Source organism: Ranitomeya imitator, chromosome 1 (assembly GCF_032444005.1).
Source record: "Ranitomeya imitator isolate aRanImi1 chromosome 1, aRanImi1.pri, whole genome shotgun sequence".
Lineage (NCBI taxonomy): Eukaryota > Metazoa > Chordata > Amphibia > Anura > Dendrobatidae > Ranitomeya > Ranitomeya imitator.
The window spans coordinates 336,984,713-337,010,138 of record NC_091282.1 but is presented as its reverse complement, the minus strand read 5'-3'; the positions used below and the strand labels follow the sequence as shown (position 1 = coordinate 337,010,138).

The 25,426-nt window shown below is 45.2% G+C and overlaps 1 protein-coding gene across 1 annotated transcript in view; it reads left to right on the top strand.

Moving 5' to 3' along the window:
* The first annotated feature begins 612 nt into the window (after window positions 1–612).
* Window positions 613–25,426, top strand: part of MYO1H (myosin IH) — a 209,884-nt gene continuing 185,070 nt past the window's right edge. Inside the window, exons 1-6 of the mRNA XM_069759473.1 lie at window positions 613–744; window positions 2,246–2,361; window positions 23,231–23,429; window positions 23,508–23,588; window positions 24,118–24,297; window positions 24,385–24,483. Coding sequence (XP_069615574.1) covers window positions 613–744; window positions 2,246–2,361; window positions 23,231–23,429; window positions 23,508–23,588; window positions 24,118–24,297; window positions 24,385–24,483 — 807 coding nt within the window. The remainder of the gene's footprint in view (window positions 745–2,245; window positions 2,362–23,230; window positions 23,430–23,507; window positions 23,589–24,117; window positions 24,298–24,384; window positions 24,484–25,426) is intronic.

The following is a 25,426-nucleotide window of genomic DNA, read 5'->3' as shown; positions in this document are numbered from 1 at the left end:
AGTTTTTTCTAATATCTAATCTGTGTCTCCTCCCATTCAGTTTCATCCCATTGCCTCTAGTCCTTCCTATCCGTGTTGTTGGATAAAGTGCCTAGATGCATAAGAGATTGGATGCTAGTTACTAGTTACGTTACTGCTCAGCACTACTATATAATGTCCACCAAGCTGTTACTGATTCTGGGGGTGTACTTCATAGATGCAAGAGAGCTGGAATCCTTCATGTTTGTGTTTTCTGTGTAAAAGAGACATCGTATCAGCTAGTTTCCTCCCACTAGCTCAGGGTCAACTGAAAATTATAGCTAAAACCTGCAGAAGGAAAAATTGGTGAAAAATGCAGTACAGAATGGCCAGAAACAGCTTATTCAGAGTAGACACCTCAAATTACATGTAGACTTCATGTATTCTGTGTTAGAAGAATTGTTTTGACATTGCAGTGTCTCATGGTGGGCACCATAAAGCAGCATGCAGAGTACTGGCTATGTGCTTTCATAAAGGGCCCATGCATGCACTTAATTTTGATTTTTTTTTTTCCTTTTGTAAATTACATCGTTTTTAAATGTTATGTATTTGTATATTTTTCAGGTGACGAATGGCAAAAAGAAGGACACAGAAATGCACATTGAAGGTTCCCTTATTTCACGGGATAAGGTTGGAGTGCAGGATTTTGTGCTTCTTGATTCCCACACCAGCGAGACTGCTTTCCTTGACAATCTGCGCAAACGGTTCCAGGAGAATCTTATCTATGTAATGTTTTTTATTCATTGGTGAAAGTACTAGTATAATGCAGCAATATACTCTTGTGAGATGAATAGTATTTAACGAGTAAACCGGGGGCTATAGTATAGCATGGGACATATAGTACTAGCATCACATCAGCACACTACTTCCAGGCTTTTATCCCATTCTCCAGCACTAACACAAATGATATCCTGTGCTGGTGTGTGGCATGCTTGCTGTACTTTCATTAAACTAAGAAGAATATTGTTACATGGGAAACGTATTCTTTTAAAACATGTTTTAGCGCAATTTCAATATCTTAAATCTAAATCTGGTGGAAAGAAGCTCTACCTTTGGAGTCTCCTTACACCTTTTATTAAGAAAATCCATTGTCTGCAATACTGCCATGCCTACAGTATCTACATGGCTGCACATTTTTATGCAGTTTTTGCAGCCAATGGACTGAAGTAGATTCAAGAAAAGTCTCAGGGCCTGATTCATCAAGACCAGTGTTGTACATGATAAGGAGCATGGTGGAGTCTGACGCTCCTGATTCATGAAGAGATGCATGCGTCTTTATGAAACTGGAGCTTCTGACGATTGGCTTGCACGTCTGTGTGCTACGCCAAAAATCTCACTCTACACCGGAGTTTTCAAGCATGCAGAACACCACAGCTCTTTGGGAATTTGACGAGTTGTGGCGTCACACCCCTACAGTGCCCCAGTCCCGTCCTAGCTTCGCTTATCTTGTTGGAACTAGGAAAAACTTGTGAAAATGCCAAAAGTTGACAAATTTATGCACAACTCTGAGTTGCGCCTAAATTTTGCAATTTTTCAAAACCTTTACCCCAGAATTGTGGCGTGAAAGCTTTGATGAATCGGGCTCTCAGTCTTAACTAGTGCTTTCTGTTTATGAGGTGGCTCTGACTACATATAAAATATAACTTGGAAGTATACCATCAATTTAACTGTCTCATTTGTCTCAACAAATTTGGGTAATAGAACTAGGGACTAATGTCAAAGTCATGTGTACCTACCCCCCTAGCACCCACTGGGGTGCTGTTATCAAAACACAGTTTCCATCTGAATGGTAGAGCAGAACATCTGTCACAATGTAATTACATCATTACAGGTATACTGCTCTGTATAGAAAGACTAGAGGGGCGGACATAGTCAGTAGAGGGCCTCTGTGCAAGAACAGTATAGGGCCCCCCTCCTATCCCATAGCTTTTCATAAAGCACATTATTATTTCTATCCACCAAGAATTGTGAGCCATGAGCTTTATTAGCTCATGCTCTATAATTGATCATAGGAAGCTTAATTTAAAATGCACAGGCTGCACCAATGATATGTCGCCACTGGAAGTATTGTAAACTTGGGATTCATTTGGATGCAGAAATCTAGATCAGTCCGTATAAGAATATCAGTCATAATTGCAGTTATGTTCCCTAGAACTGTTATGTACGTGAAAATATGACTACAGCGTCTCTTAAAAATATAAAAAATTCTGTATTTTGTCTTTCTTAGACATACATTGGGACATTATTGGTTTCTGTGAACCCATATAAGGATCTTGAACTGTACACTCAACGTCAGATGGAAATATACCAAGGTGTAAATTTCATTGAGCTGCCACCACACATGTAAGACTATGCTTATTTAAACCTGACATACGTATCTGCTATATAGTAATGCTCTGTTTTTGCAGTATATTTTATCTGAATAATGAAAGGAGGTCCCATGTGAGGCTCAGCAAATGGCAGGTGTTCTCCATGCCTTCCTGCTGGCTACATAGCCGCTTTAGTTCTCAACAACTGCCTATCCTTCTCCCAACATGAATAGGAACAAAACCCACAGTTTCACTGGGATGGAATTATACCAGACCACAAGGTACCACAAGCTGTATATGGAATACCACTATGATACAGGAAAGATATATATCTTGGTACCGTGTTAGCCAGTGGATAGAAAAATATTTTGTATTGAGAGTCAGTGGTTGATACCTTTTAATGGCTAACTTAAAAGATGGTGACAAATTTCATTTCTTTTTACATCAATTAAGGAATTTACTCCTCAGACCGTGTGGGGGCATCATAACATAGAACCAGGCCCCAATCAGAGGACATTAAAACATTCACACTCCTTATCTATGAACTGTTGTATTTATGGACATAACTCTTTATTACTCACATAATGGTATTTCTGCTTCACGTCACCTATCTTATCTATGGCATTATTTCTGGGCTGTATTGTGCATAAATATGTGATTCTTCAGAATTTCTATTAGTCTATGCCTGATGAAGAGACTGGAATAGCACTGTCATTGCATGCTTCCAATGCTGCTAACTCACATAGCAGCGCAACTGCCTGGCTCACATACTCTCCTGTTAGGTCACATAACAGCACTGCTGCCGGGACCACAGACTCTCCTGCTAGGTCACATAACAGCACCACTGCCTGGCCCACAGACTCTCCTGCTAGGTCAAATCGCTCCTGTCAAACCAGTCTAATCAGTTTTTATGAAGAGGTAAGCTATAGACTGGACCACGGTGAGTCATTGGACGTGGTATATCTCGATTTTTCCAAAGCGTTTGATACCGTGCCGCACAAGAGGTTGGTACACAAAATGAGAATGCTTGGTCTGGGGGAAAATGTGTGTAAATGGGTTAGTAACTAGCTTAGTGATAGAAAGCAGAGGGTGGTTATAAATGGTATAGTCTCTAACTGGGTCGCTGTGACCAGTGGGGTACCGCAGGGGTCAGTATTGGGACCTGTTCTCTTCAACATATTCATTAATGATCTGGTAGAAGGTTTACACAGTAAAATATCGATATTTGCAGATGATACAAAACTATGTAAAGCAGTTAATACAAGAGAAGATAGTATTCTGCTACAGATGGATCTGGATAAGTTGGAAACTTGGGCTGAAAGGTGGCAGATGAGGTTTAACAATGATAAATGTAAGGTTATACACATGGGAAGAAGGAATCAATATCACCATTACACACTGAACGGGAAACCACTGGGTAAATCTGACAGGGAGAAGGACTTGGGGATCCTAGTTAATGATAAACTTACCTGGAGCAGCCAGTGCCAGGCAGCAGCTGCCAAGGCAAACAGGATCATGGGGTGCATTAAAAGAGGTCTGGATACACATGATGAGAGCATTATACTGCCTCTGTACAAATCCCTAGTTAGACCGCACATGGAGTACTGTGTCCAGTTTTGGGCACCGGTGCTCAGGAAGGATATAATGGAACTAGAGAGAGTACAAAGGAGGGCAACAAAATTAATAAAGGGGATGGGAGAACTACAATACCCAGATAGATTAGCGAAATTAGGATTATTTAGTCTAGAAAAAAGACGACTGAGGGGCGATCTAATAACCATGTATAAGTATATAAGGGGACAATACAAATATCTCGCTGAGGATCTGTTTATACCAAGGAAGGTGACGGGCACAAGGGGGCATTCTTTGCGTCTGGAGGAGAGAAGGTTTTTCCACCAACATAGAAGAGGATTCTTTACTGTTAGGGCAGTGAGAATCTGGAATTGCTTGCCTGAGGAGGTGGTGATGGCGAACTCAGTCGAAGGGTTCAAGAGAGGCCTGGATGTCTTCCTGGAGCAGAACAATATTGTATCATACAATTATTAGGTTCTGTAGAAGGACGTAGATCTGGGGATTTATTATGATGGAATATAGGCTGAACTGGATGGACAAATGTCTTTTTTCGGCCTTACTAACTATGTTACTATGTTACTATGTTACATAACAGCACCACTGCCTGGCCCACAGACTCTCCTGCTAGGTCACATAACAGCACCACTGCCTGGCTCACTGACTCTCCTGTTAGGTCACATAACAGCACCACTGCCTGGTCCACAGACTCTCCTGCTAGGTCACATAACAGCACCACTGCCTGGCCCACAGACTCTCCTCCTAGGTCACATAGCAGCACCGCTGCCTGGCTCACAGACTCTCCTGCTAGGTCACATAGTAGCACCACTGCCTGGCCCACAGACTCTCCTGCTAGGTCACATAGCAGCACCACTGCCTGGCCCACAGACTCTCCTGCTAGGTCACATAACAGCACCACTGCCTGGCCCACAGACTCTCCTGCTAGGTCACATAACAGCACCGCTGCCTGGCACACAGACTCTCCTGCTACGTCACATAACAGCACCGCTGCCTGACACACAGACTCTCCTGTTAGGTTACATAGCAGCACCACTGCCGGGCCCACAGACTCTCCTGCTAGGTCACATAACAGCACCACTGCCTGGCCCACAGACTCTCCTGCTAGGTCACATAACAGCACCACTGCCGGGCCCACAGACTCTCCTGCTAGGTCACATAACAGCACCACTGCCTGGCCCACAGACTCTCCTGCTAGGTCACATAACAGCACCGCTGCCTGGCTCACAGACTCTCCTGCTAGGTCACATAGCAGCACCACTGCCTGGCCCACAGACTCTCCTGCTAGGTCACATAGCAGCACCGCTGCCTGGCCCACAGACTCTCCTGCTAGGTCACATAACAGCACCGCTGCCTGGCTCACAGACTCTCCTGCTAGGTCACATAGCAGCACCACTGCCTGGCCCACAGACTCTCCTGCTAGGTCACATAGCAGCACCGCTGCCTGGCCCACAGACTCTCCTGCTAGGTCACATAACAGCACCGCTGCCTGGCCCACAGACTCTCCTGCTAGGTCACATAACAGCACCGCTGCCTGGCTCACAGACTCTCCTGCTAGGTCACATAGTAGCACCACTGCCTGGCCCACAGACTCTCCTGCTAGGTCACATAACAGCACCGCTGCCTGGCCCACAGACTCTCCTGCTAGGTCACATAACAGCACCGCTGCCTGGCCCACAGACTCTCCTGCTAGGTCACATAACAGCACCGCTGCCTGGCCCACAGACTCTCCTCCTAGGTCACATAGCAGCACTGCTGCCTGGCCCACAGACTCTCCTGCTAGGTCACATAACAGCACCGCTGCCTGGCCCACAGACTCTCCTGCTAGGTCACATAGCAGCACTGCTGCCTGGCCCACAGACTCTCCTGCTAGGTCACATAACAGCACCACTGCCTGGTCCACAGACTCTCCTGTTAGGTCACATAACAGCACCGCTGCCTGGCCCACAGACTCTCCTCCTAGGTCACATAGCAGCACCGCTGCCTGGCCCACAGACTCTCCTCCTAGGTCACATAGCAGCACTGCTGCCTGGCCCACAGACTCTCCTGCTAGGTCACATAACAGCACCGCTGCCTGGCCCACAGACTCTCCTGCTAGGTCACATAGCAGCACTGCTGCCTGGCCCACAGACTCTCCTGCTAGGTCACATAACAGCACCACTGCCTGGTCCACAGACTCTCCTGTTAGGTCACATAACAGCACCGCTGCCTGGCCCACAGACTCTCCTGCTAGGTCACATAGCAGCACCACTGCCTGGCCCACAGACTCTCCTGCTAGGTCACATAACAGCACCGCTGCCGGGACCACATACTCTCCTGTTAGGTCACATAACAGCACCGCTGCCGGGACCACAGACTCTCCTGCTAGGTCACATAACAGCATCGCTGCCTGGCCCACAGACTCTCCTCCTAGGTCACATAGTAGCACCGCTGCCTGGCCCACAGACTCTCCTGCTAGGTCACATAACAACACCCCTGCCTGGCTCACAGACTCTCCTGCTAGGTCACATAACAGCACCGCTGCCTGGCCCACAGAATCTCCTGCTAGGTCACATAACAGCACTGCTGCCGGGACCACATACTCTCCTGTTAGGTCACATAACAGCACTGCTGCCGGGACCACATACTCTCCTGTTAGGTCACATAACAGCACCGCTGCCTGGCTCACAGACTCTCCTGTTAGGTCACATAGCAGCACCGCTGCCTGGCTCACAGACTCTCCTGCTAGGTCACATAGTAGCACCACTGCCTGGCCCACAGACTCTCCTGCTAGGTCACATAACAGCACCACTGTCTGGCAAAGAGACTCTCCTGCTAGGTCACATAACAGCACCACTGCCTAGCCCGCTGACTCTCCTGTTAGCTCACATTGCAGTATCTCTGCCTAGCTACCAGACTCTCCTGCTATCTAACATTGCAGCACCTCTATCTGCCCCCAGCTAGCTCATATAGCAGCACTTTTTCCTGGCTTCCAGACAGTCCTGCTAGGTCCCATATTAGCACCTCCGCCTGGCCCCCAGACTCTCCGCTAGATCACATAGCAGCACCTCTACCTGGCCCTGAGTCACACTACCGTAGAATACGGCCAAGTGCTATGCGAGAAAATTTCCCATGACGCTTGCATTGACGTCAGAAACATGAAGTGAGTTCATTGGCTGTGAACTTCCAGGACCTGTCTGACGGCACCACGAACAGGAGGACTTTCTCACGCTCGCGGAGCACTCAGGGAATAAGAATTCACAGGGAGAAACTGAGCACACGATACTCAGTCTCTCTGCTGGATGACAGGCTGTATGGTCGCATCATGCAGCCATGCAGATTGCCATCTAGATGTAGCAGAGCTAGACCTGTCGTGGGATAAATGGATTAGTAGCACCTCTGTGGAAAGGTGAGGAATATTGTTGTTTTTTATTTTTAACTCTTGCAGATGACAAGGGCGTTGGTGGAACGGTAAGTATGGCTTAATTAAGATTTATTAAAGGAGTCTGTGTCATTCTTTCAATTGAAGCGCTTTATTCTGGGTGTGTCTGTTTTCATACAATGTGACTATGGGGTTAGTAATGATGGTGTCTTATTGAATAGCCTCGCGGCTTGATGTCACCTGACAATGCAAAGGTGACATCAACCCCCCTAACTATCACCCCACTTGCCACCGCTACAGGGCAAGTGGGAAGAGTGAGGCTAAGTGCCACAATTGGTGCATCTTTGAGATGCGCCTTTTCTGGGGTGGCTGAGTGCTGATATTTTAAACCTGGAGGGGACAGTATTCATGGCCCCTTCCTAGGCTATTAATATCAGCCCACAGCTGTCTGCATAGTCTTTGTTGGTTATTAATTATATTAATATATTATATTTTTTTAGGATCCCCATTTTAATAGCCAGTAAAGGCAAATAATACAGCTGTGAGCTGATATTAATAGCCTGGGAAGCTCCATGGATATTACCCCCTTCAACGGCTATAAAAGTCTGCCCGCATCCATCATCTTTCCCTCTGCTGTTTTCTAAAATTACACGGGAGCCCATGCCACTTTTTTGAGAAAAATTATCTTTTATTAATTAAATAGATGTACAGTAAGCTGCACACACTGTATTAATTGTATATGTCACAGACACACAGACATCTGTATAACTACATATTCTATTTGTATTTACTGTATGTAATCCATCTCTTCTATCGGCTTCTACAGTGATTTTAAAGTACACGGTAGATGAATTGCTGGCTTTTCATCTATCTATTTATCTATCTATATAATATATATACATATATATATATATATATATATACATACATACAGCTCTGGCAAAAAATAAGAGACCACTGCAAAATTGTCAGTTTATCTGAATTTTGCTCTTTATAGGTATATTTTTTTTAGTAAAATGTAAATTGTTCTTTTATTCTATAAACTACTGAAAACATGTCTCCGAAGTTCCAAGCAATACATTTTGTATTTATTTTCTGAAAATGAGAAATGGTCAAAATAACAAAAAAATGCATTGTTTGCAGACCTCAATTAATGCAAAAAAAACAAGGTCATAATCATTTAGAAACATCAATACTGATGTTTTAACTCAGGAAGAGTTCAGAAATCAATATTTTGTGTAATAACCATGATTTTTAATCACAGCTTTCATGTGTCTTGGCATGCTTTCCACCAGTCTTTCACACTCCTTTTGGGTGACCTTATGCCACTCCTGGTACAAAAATTTAAGCAGTTCTTTATTTGATGGCTTGTGACTATCCATCTTCCCCTTGATTACATTCCAGAGGTTTTCAATGGGGTTCAGGTCTGGAGATTGGGCTGGCCATGACAGGGATTTGATGTGGTGGTCCTTCATCCACACCTTGATTGACCTAGCTGTGTGGCATGTCGCATTGTCCTGCTGGAAAAAACAGTCCTCAGAGTTGGGGAACATTGCCTGAGCAGAAGTAATCAACTGTTTTTTCAGGATAACCTTCTATGCGGCTTGATCCATACATCCTTCGCAAAGATTAACCTTCCCAATTCCAGCCTTGTTGAAGCATTCCCAGATCATCACCGATCCTCCACCAAATTTCACAGTGTGTGCAAGACACTGTGGCTTGTATGCCTCTCCAGGTCTCCGTCTAAGCATTAGACGACCAGGTGTTGGGCAAAGCTGAGAGAAGATTACCTTACTCCAGTCCTCTATGGTCCAATCCTTATGGTTTTTGGCAATCTTCAGCCTGGCTCTCCTTTGCTTCTCATTGATGAAAAGCTTTTTTGTAGCTTTACATGACTTGAGTCCTGCCTCTAGGAGCCTGTTACGAACTGTTTTTGCCGTGGCCTTTTGTAGGTCACTTGATGTCATCCTGCAGTTGCTGAGTGACATTTGAATAAGATGACGGTCATCCCAGTCAGTGGTGAGTCGTTTTCGCCCTCTGCTGGTTTGTAGCTTTGTTGTCTCCAATGTCTGCTGCTTGTGGATCGCCCTCATGTGGCTGTGGGGTACCCGGTACCGGGTCCTGCGGTTCACAGAGGGATGTCACGGTAGCTGACCCGGTCCGTGGCCCTGGGACGTCCGTGTAAAAGGGAAAGGTCTTTAAAGGAGTAAAGTTTGTGTTCGTGACGCCACCTGTGGTATTCGGTCAGGGTGACCGACGCTGCTTTAAGGGGTCCGCTGGGGTGATGTTATGGCAGCTAGATGGTATACCTTCCCACAGGTGAAGTATGTCCCCAGGGCTTCCCGGTGTGTAGATGGTGGATGGTGAGAGGCGCAGAGAAGAACGAGGACACAAGGTTGCAGTCTCTTTACCTTCACTGAAGACTTCAGCATCCACAGTCCAGGGCACAAAGATCACAGGACAGGCAGAGTCTGGCTGGTTTGGAGGCAAGTCCAGAGTCCCCTTGTCCAGGTGGAAATCAGTAGCCTTCCCTTGCGCTGCAGTGTTGTAGTTCCTTACTGCTTATGGCTTCACATAAGGTCTTCACAGATGTAATGTCTTTCTCTCTGTCCCCCATATAGGATAGGACAAACCCGTATGACTGGTGGCTTGAGGCTGTTTATAGGGACTCTAGCACGCCCCGGTCTCCATGGGTTGCCACCGTGCCTCCTGGGTGTAGGGCGGACAGGTAACTTGCAATTAGCTGTCCTGCCGGTCTCTGGAAAAAAGCATAAAGGTCCTTGCTCCCTCGGTGTTCCGGCTACCGGGCTTCTGCGCCTCAGAAGGAGGCAGCCTGTGTAGGGCTGGTCCTCTTCTTGTATCCTCTCCTTTGCTACAACTTCCTTCACGCTTGCTGCAATACAACTCTGCCTTCTGAATGTTTCTTTCTGGGAGCTGCAGCTCTGAGGGCATGCACAGCTCCGTGTCCTTTCTCCTTCGTTCGCTGACAGGATCCCACCCCTGTCAGGGACCAACTAACTGAGCTGACCTCAGCCAGCAACTAACTAACTTTCCCTACAGGCAACCAGTTTTACCTATGTGGGGAGTGACCTAATAAATAGGAGCAAAAGCTCCCCCTGGTGGCCTGGAGTGTGAAATGTGTTGCATGTTTGTGATACCTGGATGCACTTATCCTTCTTTGCCTCCAAACGTAGAATCACTCCCTCTGAGAGGAAAGCAATACCACTGCGACGACCAGTACCCTGGGACGCCGCACTTGACCTTGTGGTAATGGACTGTCATCTTAGAAATTTTAAGGATGGAAGCAGCTTGACACTCACTGTGTCCCTCTGCTATTAAAGCCAGAATTGAGCCCTACTTTTCCTCACTCAAAACTTTTCTTTTAAATTCCTTTGGCATATTTAAAAGTTTTTTTCATTCCTATTACTAGTACTTGTTTTGCCCTCCAGCTTGCCCTATTGCAAGAGGATTGTTAACACCACAGCAGTGTTTTTTTTATACTTTCCTTCGTTAAATAAGATTTGGTTCAGGTGATCACCTAATCAGAAGCACATTAAGTAGAATGAGGTGTACTCTGGTTGGAATTCAACTGACACTGGAATGGAATGGCTGTCAGACATGTAGAGAAGCTGATTTTTATAAAACTGTGCAGTGGTCTCTTCATTTTTGCCAGAGCTGTATGTGTGTCACTGAGATCTATATATCTATGTATACTCTGTGTATATATCTATTCTATTCTAACCTGTCACTCTGTAATTTTACTGTACGTAGCACATGAATTGCTGGCTTTTATTTTATCTATCTATCTATCTATCTATCTATCTATCTATCTATCTATCTATCTATCTATATGTCTATCTATCTATTATTGAAATACAGTATATACATACAGTTATATGAAAAAGTTTGGGCACCCCTATTAATCTTAAGCTTAATGTTTTATAAAAATTGTTTTTTTTTGCAACAGTTATTTCAGTTTCATATATCTGATAACTGTTGGACACAGTAAAGTTTCTGCCTTGAAATGAGGTTTATTGTACTAACAGAAAATGTGCAATCTGCATTTAAACAAAATTTGACACGTGCATAAGTATAGGCACCCCACCAGAAAAGTGACATTAATATTTAGTAGATCCTCCTTTTGCAAAAATAACAGCCTCTAGTCGCTTCCTGTAGCTTTTAATGAGTTCCTGGATTCTGGATGAAGGTATTTTTGACCATTCCTCTTTACAAAACAATTCCAGTTCAGTTAAGTTTGATGGTCGCCGAGCATGGACAGCCCTCTTCAAATGATCCCACAGATGTTCAATGATATTCAGGTCTGGGGACTGGGATGGCTATTCCAGAACAGTGTAATTGTTTCTCTGCATGAATGCCTGAGTAGATTTGGAGCAGTGTTTTGGATCATTGTCTTGCTGAAAGATCCATCCCCTGTGTAACTTCAACTTTGTCACTGATTCATGAACATTATTGCCAAGAATCTGCTGATACTGAGAGGAATCTGTTGTGAATTCTGCTTTTGGGTTCCCTCCAGTGGTTGTAGGTGGTAATGCAGTTGTCCCTGAGTTGCAGTCCTGGTCAGGTGTTTCTGCTGATTGCAGTTCTGACTGGGGTGTTTAGGTGTGCAGGATTCATTAGTCCTTGCCAGTTGTCCATGGTTCTGGGAGTTTTTGGATCTCTGTCTGGTTCCTCCTGCCTTGCTGCCAATTCAGCAAAGATAAGTGTCTGGTTTTTGTTTCTGTGGCACACATGCTGTGTGCTTAATAATTCTGTGCTATTCATTTGTTTTCTCTTGTCCAGCTTAGACTGTGTCAGTGTTTTCTCAGTCTTGTTGGATTCTCTGGAGTTGCAGATATACGCTCCACATCTTTAGTTAGATGGTGGAGTTTTTTGTATTTTCTGCTGTGGATATTTTTGGAAGGATTTTAATACTGACCGCTTAGTATTCTGTCCTATCCTTTCCTATTTTAGCTAGAGTGGCCTCTTTTGCTAAATCATGTTTCCTGCCTGCGTGTGTCTTTTCCTCTACTACTCACAGTCAATATTTGTGGGGGGCTGCCTATCCTTTGGGGTTCTGCTCTGAGGCAAGGTAGAATTCCTATTTCCATCTATAGGAGTATTTAGTCCTCCGGCTGTGTCGAGGTGTCTAGGATTTGTTAGGCACACCCCACGGCTACTTCTAGTTGCGGTGTTAAGTTCAGGATTTGCGGTCAGTACAGTTTACACCAACTCCAGAGAAAGTTCCATGCGGCTCCAAGGTCACCGGATCAGAACAGTACAACTGGCCTATAATGAGTTAAATGCATCTCAGAAGAAGGGAAGAAAGGTGTTGAGCCATTTTTTTTTCCGCACTCTGTTTTGTCTTCTCTTCCCTCTTTTTCTCTGGGTGGCTGAGGAGTCTTGTGCTAGCATGGATATTCAGGAATTGGCTTCTCGTGTGGACCAGCTTGCTGCTAGGGTACAGGGTATTTCTGATTATATTGTTCAGACTCCTGTTTTAGAGCCGAAGATTCCTACTCCTGATTTGTTTTTTGGTGACAGGTCCAAATTTTTGAGTTTTAAAAACAACTGTAAACTGTTTTTTGCTCTGAGACCTCGATCCTCCGGTGATTCCATTCAGCAGGTTAAAATCATCATCTCCCTGCTGCGTGGCGATCCACAGGATTGGGCATTTTCCCTGGAATCTGGGAATCCGGCTTTGCTTAATGTAGACTCCTTTTTTCAAGCTTTAGGTTTATTATATGATGAACCTAATTCTGTGGATCAAGCGGAGAAGACCTTGTTGGCCCTGTCTCAGGGTCAAGAGGCGGCAGAATTGTATTGTCAGAAATTTAGAAAATGGTCTGTGTTGACTAAATGGAATGATGATGCTTTGGCGGCAATTTTCAGAAAGGGTCTTTCTGAATCCGTTAAAGATGTTATGGTGGGGTTTCCCACGCCTTTCGGTCTGAGTGATTCTATGTCTCTGGCCATTCAGATTGATCGGCGCTTGCGGGAGTGCAGAACTGTGCGCGCTGTGGCGTTGTCCTCAGAGCAAATTCCTGAGCCAATGCAGTGTGATAGGATTCTGTCTAGAACGGAACGACAAGGTTTCAGACGTCAGAATAGGTTGTGTTATTATTGTGGCGACGCTTCTCATGTCATTTCTATCTGCCCTAAGCGGACAAAGAGGATCGCCAGTTCATTTACCATCAGTACTGTACAACCTAAATTTCTGTTATCTGTGTCCTTGATCTGCTCATTGTCATCATTTTCTGTCATTGCGTTTGTGGATTCAGGCACCGCCTTGAACTTAATGGACTTTGAGTTTGCCAGGCGTTGTGGTTTTCCCTTGCAGCCTTTGCAGAACCCTATTCCTTTAAGGGGCATTGATGCTACACCCTTGGCAAAAAATAAGCCCCTGTTTTGGACACAGGTGACCATGCGCATGGCGCCAGCCCATCAGGAAGATTGTCGATTTCTGGTGTTGCATAATTTGCATGATGTTATTGTGCTGGGTTTTCCGTGGTTGCAGGTACATAATCCTGTGTTGGACTGGAAGTCTATGTCTGTGACTAGTTGGGGTTGTCAGGGGATTCATAATGATGTTCCTTTGATGTCAATCTCCTCTTCTTCCTCTTCTGAAATTCCTAAGTTTTTGCCTGATTTTTAGGATGTATTCGATGAGCCCAAGTCCAGTTCCCTTCCACCGCACAGGGACTGTGATTGTGCTATTGACTTGATTCCAGGCTGTAAGTTTCCTAAGGGTCGACTTTTCAACCTGTCTGTGCCTGAACATACCGCCATGCGGAATTATATTAAGGAGTCTTTGGCGAAAGGGCATATTCGGCCATCTTCTTCACCATTGGGAGCTGGATTTTTTTTTGTTGCTAAGAAGGATGGCTCCTTGAGACCCTGTATTGATTATCGCCTCTTGAATAAGATCACGGTCAAGTTTCAATACCCTTTACCTTTGCTTTCTGATTTGTTTGCTAGGATTAAGGGGACTAGTTGGTTTACTAAGATTGACCTTCGGGGGGCATATAATCTTGTTTGTATTAAGCAGGGTGATGAATGGAAAACTGCGTTTAATACGCCCGAAGGCCATTTTGAATACGTTGTGATGCCATTCGGACTCTCTAATGCCCCATCTGTGTTCCAGTCCTTCATGCATGATATCTTCCGGACTTATCTTGATAAATTCTTGATTGTGTATTTGGACGATATTTTGATTTTTTCCGATGATTGGGAGTCTCATGTGCAACAGGTCAGGATGGTATTTCAGATCCTTCGTGACAATGCTTTGTTTGTGAAGGGGTCTAAGTGTCTCTTTGGGGTGCAGAAGGTTTCTTTTTTGGGCTTCATTTTTTCTCCCTCATCTATGGAGATGGATCCAGTTAAGGTTCAGGCCATTCATGATTGGATTCAACCCACATCCGTGAAGAGCCTTCAGAAATTTTTGGGTTTTGCAAATTTTTATCGCTGTTTCATTGCTAACTTCTCTAGCGTGGTTAACCCCTTCATGACCTTGGGATTTTTCATTTTTCCGTGTTCGTTTTTCACTCCCCTCCTTCCCAGAGCCATAACTTTTTTATTTTTCCATCAATTTGGCCATGTGAGGGCTTATTTTTTGCTGGACGAGTTGTACTTTTGAACGACATCATTGGTTTTAGCATGTCGTGTACTAGAAAACAGGAAAAAAATTCCAAGTGCGGTGAAATTGCAAAAAAAAATGCAATCCCACACTGGTTTTTTGTTTGGCTTTTTTGCTAGGTTCACTAAATGCTAAAACTGACCTGCCAATATGATTCTCCAGGTCATTACGAGTTCATAGACACCTAACATGACTAGGTTATTTTTTATCTAAGTGGTGAAAAAAAATTCCAAACTTTGCTTAAGAAAAAAAAAAAATTGCGCCATTTTCCGATACTCGTAGCGTCTCCATTTTTCGTGATCTGGGGTCGGTTGAGGGCTTATTTTTTGCGTGCCGAGATGATGTTTTTAATTATAGCATTTTGGTGCAGATACGTTCTTTTGATCGCCCGTTATTGCATTTTAATGCGATGTCGCTGCGACCTAAAAAACGTGATTCTGGCGTTTTGAATTTTTTTCTCGCTACGCTGTTTAGTGATCAGGTTAATGCTTTTTTTAATTGATAGATCTGGCGATTCTGAGCGCGGCGATACCAAATATGTGTAGATTTGATTTTTTTTTTATTGATTTATTTTGATTGGGGCGAAAGGGGGGTGATTTAAACTCTTATATTTTTTTTATTTTTTTCACATTTTTTTTTACTTTTTTTTTACTTTTGCCATGCTTCAATAGCCTCCATGGGAGGCTAGAAGCAGGTACAACTCGATCGCCTCTGCTACATAGCAGCGATCTGCTGATCGCTGCTATGTAGCAGAAATGGAGGTGTGCTATGAGCGCCGACCACAGGGTGGCGCTCACAGCCACCGGTGATCAGTAACCATAGAAGTCTCTAGGACCTCTATGGTTACCATCGTGACGCATCGCCGACCCCCGATCATGTGACGGGGGTCGGCGATGACGTCATTTCCGGCCGCCCGGCCGGAAGCGGTAGTTAAATGCCGCTGTCTGTGTTTGACAGCGGCATTTAACTAGTTAATAGGTGCGGGCAGATCGCGATTCTGCCCGCGCCTATAACGGGCACATGTCAGCTGTTCAAAACAGCTGACATGTCCCGGCTTTGATGCGGGCTCACCGCGGAGCCCTGCATCAAAGCAGGGGATCTGACCTCGGACGTACTATCCCGTCCTAGGTCAGAAAGGGGTTAAACCCTTGACCGATTTGACGAAGAAAGGCGCTGATGTGGCGAATTGGTCCTCTGCGGCTGTCGCTGCCTTTCAGGAACTTAAACGCCGATTTACTTCTGCTCCGGTGTTGCGCCAACCGGATGTTTCTCTTCCGTTTCAGGTTGAGGTTGATGCTTCTGAGATTGGGGCAGGGGCCGTTTTGTCTCAGAGGGATCCTGTTGGTTCCTTGATGAAACCGTGTGCCTTCTTTTCCAGTAAGTTTTTGCCTTGTTGTTGGCTATGAAGTGGGCGTTTGAGGAGTGGCGACATTGGCTTGAGGGAGCTAAGCACCGTATTGTGGTCTTGACCGATCATAAGAATCTGATTTACCTCGAGTCTGCCAAACGGTTGAATCCTAGACAGGCTCGATGGTCCTTGTTTTTTTCCCGTTTTGATTTCGTAGTTTCGTATCTTCCGGGTTCTAAGAATATTAAGGCTGATGCCCTCTCTAGGAGTTTTTTGCCTTATTCTCCTGAGGTCCTTGAACCGGTTGGCATTCTGAAAGAAGGGGTGGTCCTTTCTGCCATTTCTCCTGATTTACGACGGGTTCTTCAGGAATTTCAGGCTGACAGACCTGACCGCTGTCCAGTGGGGAAACTGTATGTTCCTGACAGATGGACTAGTAGAGTGATTTCTGAGGTTCACTGTTCTGTGTTGGCTGGTCATCCTGGTATTTTTGGTACCAGAGATTTGGTTGGTAAGTCCTGTTGGTGGCCTTCTTTGTCACGTGATGTGCGTTCTTTTGTGCACTCCTGTGGGACTTGTGCGCGGGCCAAGCCTTGTTGTTCTCGTGCTAGTGGGTTGCTTTTGCCATTGCCAGTCCGTGAAAGGCCCTGGACGCATATTTCTATGGATTTTATTTCTGATCTTCCGGTTTCCCAGAAGATGTCTGTTATCTGGGTTGTTTGTGACCGGTTCTCTAAGATGGTTCATTTGGTGCCTTTGCCTAAATTGCCTTCCTCTTCAGATTTGGTTCGTTGTTTTTTCAGCATGTGGTTCGTCTGCATGGTATTCCGGAGAATATTGTGTCCGACAGAGGTTCCCAGTTTGTTTCTAGGTTTTGGCGGGCCTTTTGTGCTAGGCTGGGCATTGATTTGTCTTTTTCTTCTGCATTTCATCCTCAGACAAATGGCCAGACCGAGCGAACTAATCAGACTTTAGAGACTTATTTGAGATGCTTTGTGTCTGCTGATCAGGATGATTGGGTGGCCTTCTTGCCATTGGCCGAGTTTGCCCTTAATAATCGGGCTAGTTCGGCTACTTTGGTTTCGCCTTTTTTTTGTAATTTTGGTTTTCATCCTCATTTTTCTTCTGGGCAGGTTGAGCCTTCTGACTGTCCTGGTGTGGATTCTGTGGTTGACAGGTTGCAGCAGATTTGGGCTCATGTGGTGGACAATTTGGTGTTGTCTCAGGAGGAGGCTCAACGTTTTGCTAACCGTCGTCGGTGTGTTGGTTCCCGGCTTCGGGTTGGGGATCTGGTCTGGTTGTCTTCCCGTCATGTTCCTATGAAGATTTCTTCCCCTAAGTTTAAGCCTCGGTTTATTGGTCCTTATAAGATTTCTGAGATTATTAATCCGGTGTCTTTTCGATTGGCGCTTCCGGCTTCTTTTGCTATCCATAATGTCTTCCATAGATCTTTATTGTGGAAATATGTGGTGCCCGTTGTTCCCTCTGTTGATCCTCTGGCCCCTGTGTTGGTTGATGGGGAGTTGGAGTATGTGGTTGAGAAGATTTTGGATTCTCGTTTTTCGAGGCGGAGGCTTCAGTACCTTGTCAAATGGAAGGGTTATGGCCAGGAGGATAATTCTTGGGTTTTTGCCTCTGATGTCCATGCTGCTGATTTGGTCCGTGCCTTTCATCTGGCTCGTCCTGATCGTCCTGGGGGCCCTGGTGAGGGTTCGGTGACCCCTCCTCAAGGGGGGGGGGGTACTGTTGTGAATTCTGCTTTTGGGTTCCCTCCAGTGGTTGTAGGTGGTAATGCAGTTGTCCCTGAGTTGCAGTCCTGGTCAGGTGTTTCTGCTGATTGCAGTTCTGACTGGGGTGTTTAGGTGTGCAGGATTCATTAGTCCTTGCCAGTTGTCCATGGTTCTGGGAGGTTTTGGATCTTTGTCTGGTTCCTCCTGCCTTGCTGCCAATTCAGCAAAGATAAGGGTCTGGTTTTTGTTTCTGTGGCACACATGCTGTGTGCTTAATAATTCTGTGCTATTCATTTGTTTTCTCTTGTCCAGCTTAGACTGTGTCAGTGTTTTCTCAGTCTTGTTGGATTCTCTGGAGTTGCAGATATACGCTCCACATCTTTAGTTAGATGGTGGAGTTTTTTGTATTTTCTGCTGTGGATATTTTTGGAAGGATTTTAATACTGACCGCTTAGTATTCTGTCCTATCCTTTCCTATTTTAGCTAGAGTGGCCTCTTTTGCTAAATCCTGTTTCCTGCCTGCGTGTGTCTTTTCCTCTACTACTCACAGTCAATATTTGTGGGGGGCTGCCTATCCTTTGGGGTTCTGCTCTGAGGCAAGGTAGAATTCCTATTTCAATCTATAGGGGTATTTAGTCCTCCGGCTGTGTCGAGGTGTCTAGGATTTGTTAGGCACACCCCACGGCTACTTCTAGTTGCGGTGTTAAGTTCAGGATTTGCGGTCAGTACAGTTTACACCAACTCCAGAGAAAGTTCCATGCGGCTCCAAGGTCACCGGATCATAACAGGAATCCAAGTGTCCCTCAACTTTAACAAGATTCCCGGTGCCGGCATTGGCCACACAGCCCCAAAGCATGATGGAACCTTCACCAAATTTTACTGTGGGTGGCAAGTGTTTATATTGGAATGCTGTGTTTTTTGGCCGCCATGCATAACGCCTTTTTGTATGACCAAACAACTCAATCTTGGTTTCATCAGTTCACAGTACCTTCTTCGAAAAAGAAATTGGCTTCTCCAAATGTGCTTTTGTATACCTCAGCTGACTCTGTTTATGGCGTGCTTGCAGAAAAGGCTTCTTTCGCATCACTCTCCCATACAGCTTCTCCTTGTGCAAAGTGCGTTGACCAATGCATAGTGACATCATCTGCAGCAAGTTGATGCTGATGCTCTCTGGAGGTGGTCTGAGGATTGTCCTTGACTGATCTCACCATTCTTCTTCTCTGCCTTTCTGATGTTTTTCTTGGCCTGCCACTTCTGGCCTTAACAAGAACTGTACCTGTGTTCTTCCATTTCCTTACTATGCTCCTCACAGTGGAGATTGACAGGTTAAACCTCTGAGACAGCTTTTTGTATCCTTCCCCTGAACAACTATGTTGAATAATCTTTGTTTTCAGATCATTAGACAGTTGTTTTGAGGAGCCCATGATGCCACTCTTCAGAGGAGATTCAAACAGGAGAACAACTTGCAAGTGGCCACTTTAAGTAGCTTTTCTCATGATTGCATACACCTGGCTATGAATTTCAAAGCTCAATCAGGTTAGAAAACCAAAAAAAGTGCTTTAGTAAATCAGTAAAAAGAAGGTAGGAGTATTTAAAACAAGAAAATGATAAGGGTGCCCATACTTATGCACCTGTCAAATTTTGTTTAAATGCAGATTGCACATTTTCTGTTAGTACAATAAACCTCATTTCAAGGCAGAAACATTACTGTGTCCAACAGTTATCTATAATATAACGCTGGGAGCGCCACTCTGTCTGAAGCCTTTATAGACTGCGCAGGCGCGACGCTCCTAGCGTTACATTATAGAGTGTCAGGAAAAAAAAATGGCGCCGGAAGGCGCGGACTGCCGGGAGCAGGGGGTCGGGAGCAGGGGGACACCGTGCACATATTTGCGCCCTGATTATGCTGTGGCACTTCATGCCACAGCAATTTGTTACTTACGCCATTCCTTTCCGCCCATTTTCTTCGTCCTCCTGCTGCCGGAATCGGCGCCTGTGCAGTCCGCGCTTTCTGGCGCCATTTTCTTGAAGACACACTGCAGGGTATTTGTTACTTATGCCACTTGATACGGGGCATATACTATGGAGCATCTTATGGAGCAGCGTATGGGGCATATGGATGGGAGCAGCAAATTAAAGAACGGTGGTGCAGGATGGGAGCAGCACATGACAGAATGGGGGCGCAGGATGGGAGCAGCACATGACAGAATAGGGCAGCACATGACAGAACGGGGGTGCAGGATGGAAGCAGCACATGACAGAACGGGGGCGCAGGATGGGAGCAGCACATGACAGAACGGGGGAGCAGGATGGAAGCAGCACATGACAGAACGGGGGAGCAGGATAGGAGCAGCACATGACAGAACGGGGGCGCAGGATGGGAGCAGCACATGACAGGATGGGGGCGCAGGATGGGAGCAGCACATGACAGGATGGGGGCGCAGGATGGGAGCAGCAAATGACAGAATGGAGGCGCAGGATGGGATCAGCACATGACAGAACGGGGGCGCAGGATGGGAGCAGCAAATAACAGAATGGAGGTGCAGGATGGGAGCAGCACATGACAGAACGGGGCGCAGGATGGGAACAGCACATGACAGAATGGGGGCGCAGGATGGAGCAGCACATGTCAGAATGGGGGCGCAGGATGGGTGCAACACATGACAGGATGGGGGCGCAGGATGGAGCAGCACATGACAGGATGGGGACACAGGATGGAGCAGCACATACCAGGATGGAGACCATATACCAATATAAATGCTCGCCACCCGGGCGTAGAACGGGTTCAATAGCTAGTTAGATATATGAAACAATTTTTATAAAACATTAAGCTTAAAGGGACACTGTCACCTGAATTTGGAGGGAACAATCTTCAGCCATGGAGGCGGGGTTTTTGGGTGTTTGATTCACAGAGAATGAACTTCAATCCAATATTGCAGCCAGCATGCAGCCAGCGGGTAAGGAAAAGGTGAATCAAAAACCCAAAAATCCCGCCTCCATGGCTGAAGATTGTTCCCTCCAAATTCAGGTGACAGTGTCCCTTTAAGATTAATAGGGGTGCCCAAACTTTTTCATATAACTGTATATATGTGTATATTTATATTTATAATGTGTGTTTTGATGAATATAAATTACAGAGAATTAAGGCCCCGTCACACATAGCGACGCTGCAGCGATACCGACAACGATCCGGATCGCTGCAGCGTCGCTGTTTGGTCGCTGGAGAGCTGTCACACAGACAGCTCTCCAGCGACCAACGATCCCGAGGTCCCCGGTAACCAAGGTAAACATCGGGTAACTAAGCGCAGGGCCGCGCTTAGTAACCCGATGTTTACCCTGGTTACCATCGTTAAAGTAAAAAAAAACAAACGCTACATACTTACCTATCACTGTCTGTCCTCGGCGCTCTGCTTCTCTGGTCTGGCTGTGAGCACAGCGGCCGGAAAGCAGAGAGGTGACGTCACCGCTCTGCTTTCCGGCTGACCGGCGCTCACAGCCAGACCAGAGAAGCAAAGCGCCGAGGACAGACAGCGATAGGTAAGTATGTAGCGTTTGTTTTTTTACTTTTAGGATGGTAACCAGGGTAAACATCGGGTTACTAAGCGCCGCCCTGCGCTTAGTTACCCGATGTTTACCCTGGTTACCAGCGAAGACATCGCTGAATCGGCGTCACACACGCCGATTCAGCGATGTCAGCGGGACCTCAACGATCAAAAAATGGCCCAGGCCATTCCGACACGACCAGCGATCTCACAGCAGGGGCCTGATCGCTGGTACGTGTCACACATAGCGAGATCGCTACTGAGATCGCTGTTGCGTCACAAAACTTGTGACTCAGCAGCGATCTCGCTAGCGATCTCGCTATGTGTGACGGGGCCTTTACTCTATGTAAAAGCTCATGTTAAAATAGCATTCCAATGGGATAGCAATCAACTGCATTCAGATGTAAATCGGATGCTAGGTGTGAAAAATTGGATTGTACTCGCATGACACTCGCATGACACTTGCATTACACTAGTGTGACTATCAGCAGGGAAACTCGGACCGATTTTTCATACGTTTAGTGCGACTCCGGCCTAACTCCACTGATGATCTCTCTGAATCTCACTTAAGGTACCGTCACACTAAGCGACGCTGCAGCGATACCGACAACGATGTCGATCGCTGCAGCGTCGCTGTTTGGTCGCTGGAGAGCTGTCACACAGACAGCTCTCCAGCGACCAACGATCCCGAGGTCCCTGGTAACCAGGGTAAACATCGGGTTACTAAGCGCAGGGCTTAGTAACCCGATGTTTACCCTGGTTACCAGTGAAGACATCGCTGGATCGGTGTCACACACGCCGATCCAGCGATGTCAGTGGGAAGTCCAGCGAAGAAATAAAGTTCTGGACTTTCCTCAGCGACCAACGATCTCCCAGCAGGGGCCTGATCGTTGGTCGCTGTCCCACATAACGATTTCCTTAACGATATCGTTGCTACATCACAAAAAGCAACGATATCGTTATGTGTGACGGTACCTTAAGACCTCAGTCACTCAATGACTTCGGTCAATAAACAGCAGATCTGGAGTGTCTGTCAGAGATAGTGAAATTAGATTGAGTCCTAGCGAGAACAAGAACAGATGTAAAAATTGGATTTCTGTTCTCATTGCTTTTGAGCCTTTCATCTGTGTTACGCATTTGCAATATTCGGTGACATAGACATTGGATGCAAGATAGTATATATTTGTATTGCAAGCCTCTGCATGAAATACCTACAGTATGTGTACTACATTATTAAAAAAAAAGACATGTTAATTCATATTGGCCACTATGTCCCAAAAGGAAGTACCCTTGGCATGAGTTCAACAAATGTGGCCATTTGGCTACATTGGGAGTATGCATCTGGAACTTTTCTGGCACATATACCAACTGTAATAACAAAACTTAGATGGCTGTTGGTCAAACAATGTTTCTGCTAATTGTTCGGCCGACAGCCATCTCAGCCAAGCATTCCTCTACATGAGAAAGCCACCGACTGACATGTCTGGAAGAACAATGTGATCGGCATTCCAAAATCATACATGTGCATCAACATGTCTCCTGACCATCAATCTCCTGGCGTCCCCATACACAAAAGAACATCGGCCAAGCATGTCGATATCAGCAGGTTTAACTGGCATTTGTCTAGTGTGAATAGGGCCTTAAATGTGCACTCACCCTAATAGAAGTGTCTTTACAGGTCTTTGTATTTGTCTTTCAACAGATATGCAGTTGCAGATAATGCCTACAGGGTTATGTGCACAGAGCGGAATAATAACTGCATTCTGATATCAGGAGAAAGTGGATCTGGAAAAACTGAGACATCAAAGAAAATCCTTCAGTACTTAGCAATGGCATGTCCAATCACAGAGAAGCTTCACACAATCAGAGACAGGCTCCTTCTCTCAAACCCTGTTCTGGAGGTACCTGTAAATTGTACATGGTATAGCATTTGCTATTTATATTGTTTATTACACATGTCTAATTTCTAATTTCTTCAGGCCTTTGGAAATGCCAAAACTCTCCGTAATGACAACTCAAGTAGATTTGGAAAATATATGGATGTACAATTTGACTACAAGGTAAATGCAATATCAAATACATACCGTAGTTTATCTCAGAAGGAACTGAAAATTTCCAATTTAGGACATTATCGGCACTTTTATGGCAACCTCCTACCAGTGTCGTGACAAGACTGCTCAGAACTTCATTCACTTCTGTGGGGGTAGCAGGAAAATCTGACCAATCATTTTCATGTTTTCCCAACTCTAATTGTAATGAACGGGGAAAGTCAACACACGTGCAAAAACTTCTCTATGTTGTGAATTTCCCTTTAATGCCCTGTTTCAGAAGACAAGAATGTCGATACATTCGGATTATAGTTCCACAGGACTTATTCCTCCCTCTCTAATTTTCTAAAGGGTGAGGGTGGTTTATTGACATTTCAGGAAATCAACGGTCAGTAAAATAACATAGGTGATGTTTGTATGAAAATATGCATTTTAATTAGGCTGCTTCATGATGCATGTAGACATCATGGAGATGGAGTATGTAATCAGGACTCCCTGTTATTTTCTACTAATAATTGCTCCTCTGTTTGTGGGTCTGCAGGGTGCTCCAGCTGGAGGACATATACTTAGCTATTTAATAGAAAAGTCAAGAGTGGTGCATCAAAATCAAGGGGAGAGGAACTTTCACATATTTTACCAGTTATTGGAGGGAGGAGAAGATCATTTAATACGTTGGTTGGGCCTAGAGCGTAAGCCTGAGCTTTACAGTTACCTCATACAGGTAAGAACACAAATTTAAGGGTTTTTTTGTGAGCATTTTTTAACATAAACATGAACAAAATAAATCAATGTTATGTTTCGTCTTAAGGGTGAATGTGCCAAAGTAAGTACCATCTGTGACAAGTCAAACTGGAAGCTTGTGCGTAGAGCTTTTACTATCATTGAGTTCACTGAAGCTGATATTGAGGTAAGAATTTGATGTGTTATGTGTTAGATTGTTCACAATATATTTACTTTAAAATTAAAGTTCACAAAGAGAGATGAAAAGTTGCTGTATATCACAAAAGTGAATACACCCTTAACACTTTGATACAATGTAAAGTAGTCACTATACAACTTGTATAACAGTGTAAATAACTCAACACACAACCACTAATGTCTAAACCACTGGCAACAAAAGTGAGTACACCCCTAAGTGAAAATGGCCAAATTGTGACAAATTATCCATTTTCCTTCCCGGGGGTCACGTGCCTCTTAAGTGTTACAAGATCTCAGGTGTGAATGTGGAGCAGGTGTGGTAAATTTAGTGTTATCGCTCTCACATTCTCTCAGACTGGTCACTGTAAGTTCAACATGGCACCTCATGGCAAAGAACTCCCTGAGGATCTGAAAAAAAGAAATGTTGCTCTACAAAAAGATGGTCTAGGATATAAGGAGATTGCCAGCACCCTGAAACTGAGCTGCAGCACGGTGGCCAAGACAATACAGTGGTTTAACAAGACAGTTTCCACTCAGAACTTGGTAGACCAAAGAAGTTGAGTGCACATGCTCAGCGTTAAATCCAAAGGTTGTCTTTTCAAAATAGATGTATGAGTGCTGCCAGCATTACTGCTGAGGTTAAGGGGCTGGAAGGTCAGCCTGTCAATGCTCAGACCATATGCTGCACATTGCATCAAATTGGTCTGCATGTCTGTCTTCTCAGAAGGAAGCCACTTCTAAAGATGATGCACAAGAAAACCAGCAGTTTGCTGAAGACAAGCAGACTAAGGACATTGCTTACTTGATCCATGTTCTGTGGTCTGATGAGACCAAGATAAACTTGTTTGGTTGAGATGGTCTCAAGCATGTGTGGCAGCAACCAGGTGAGGAATACAAAGACAAGTGTGTCTTTCCTTCAGTCAAGCATGGGG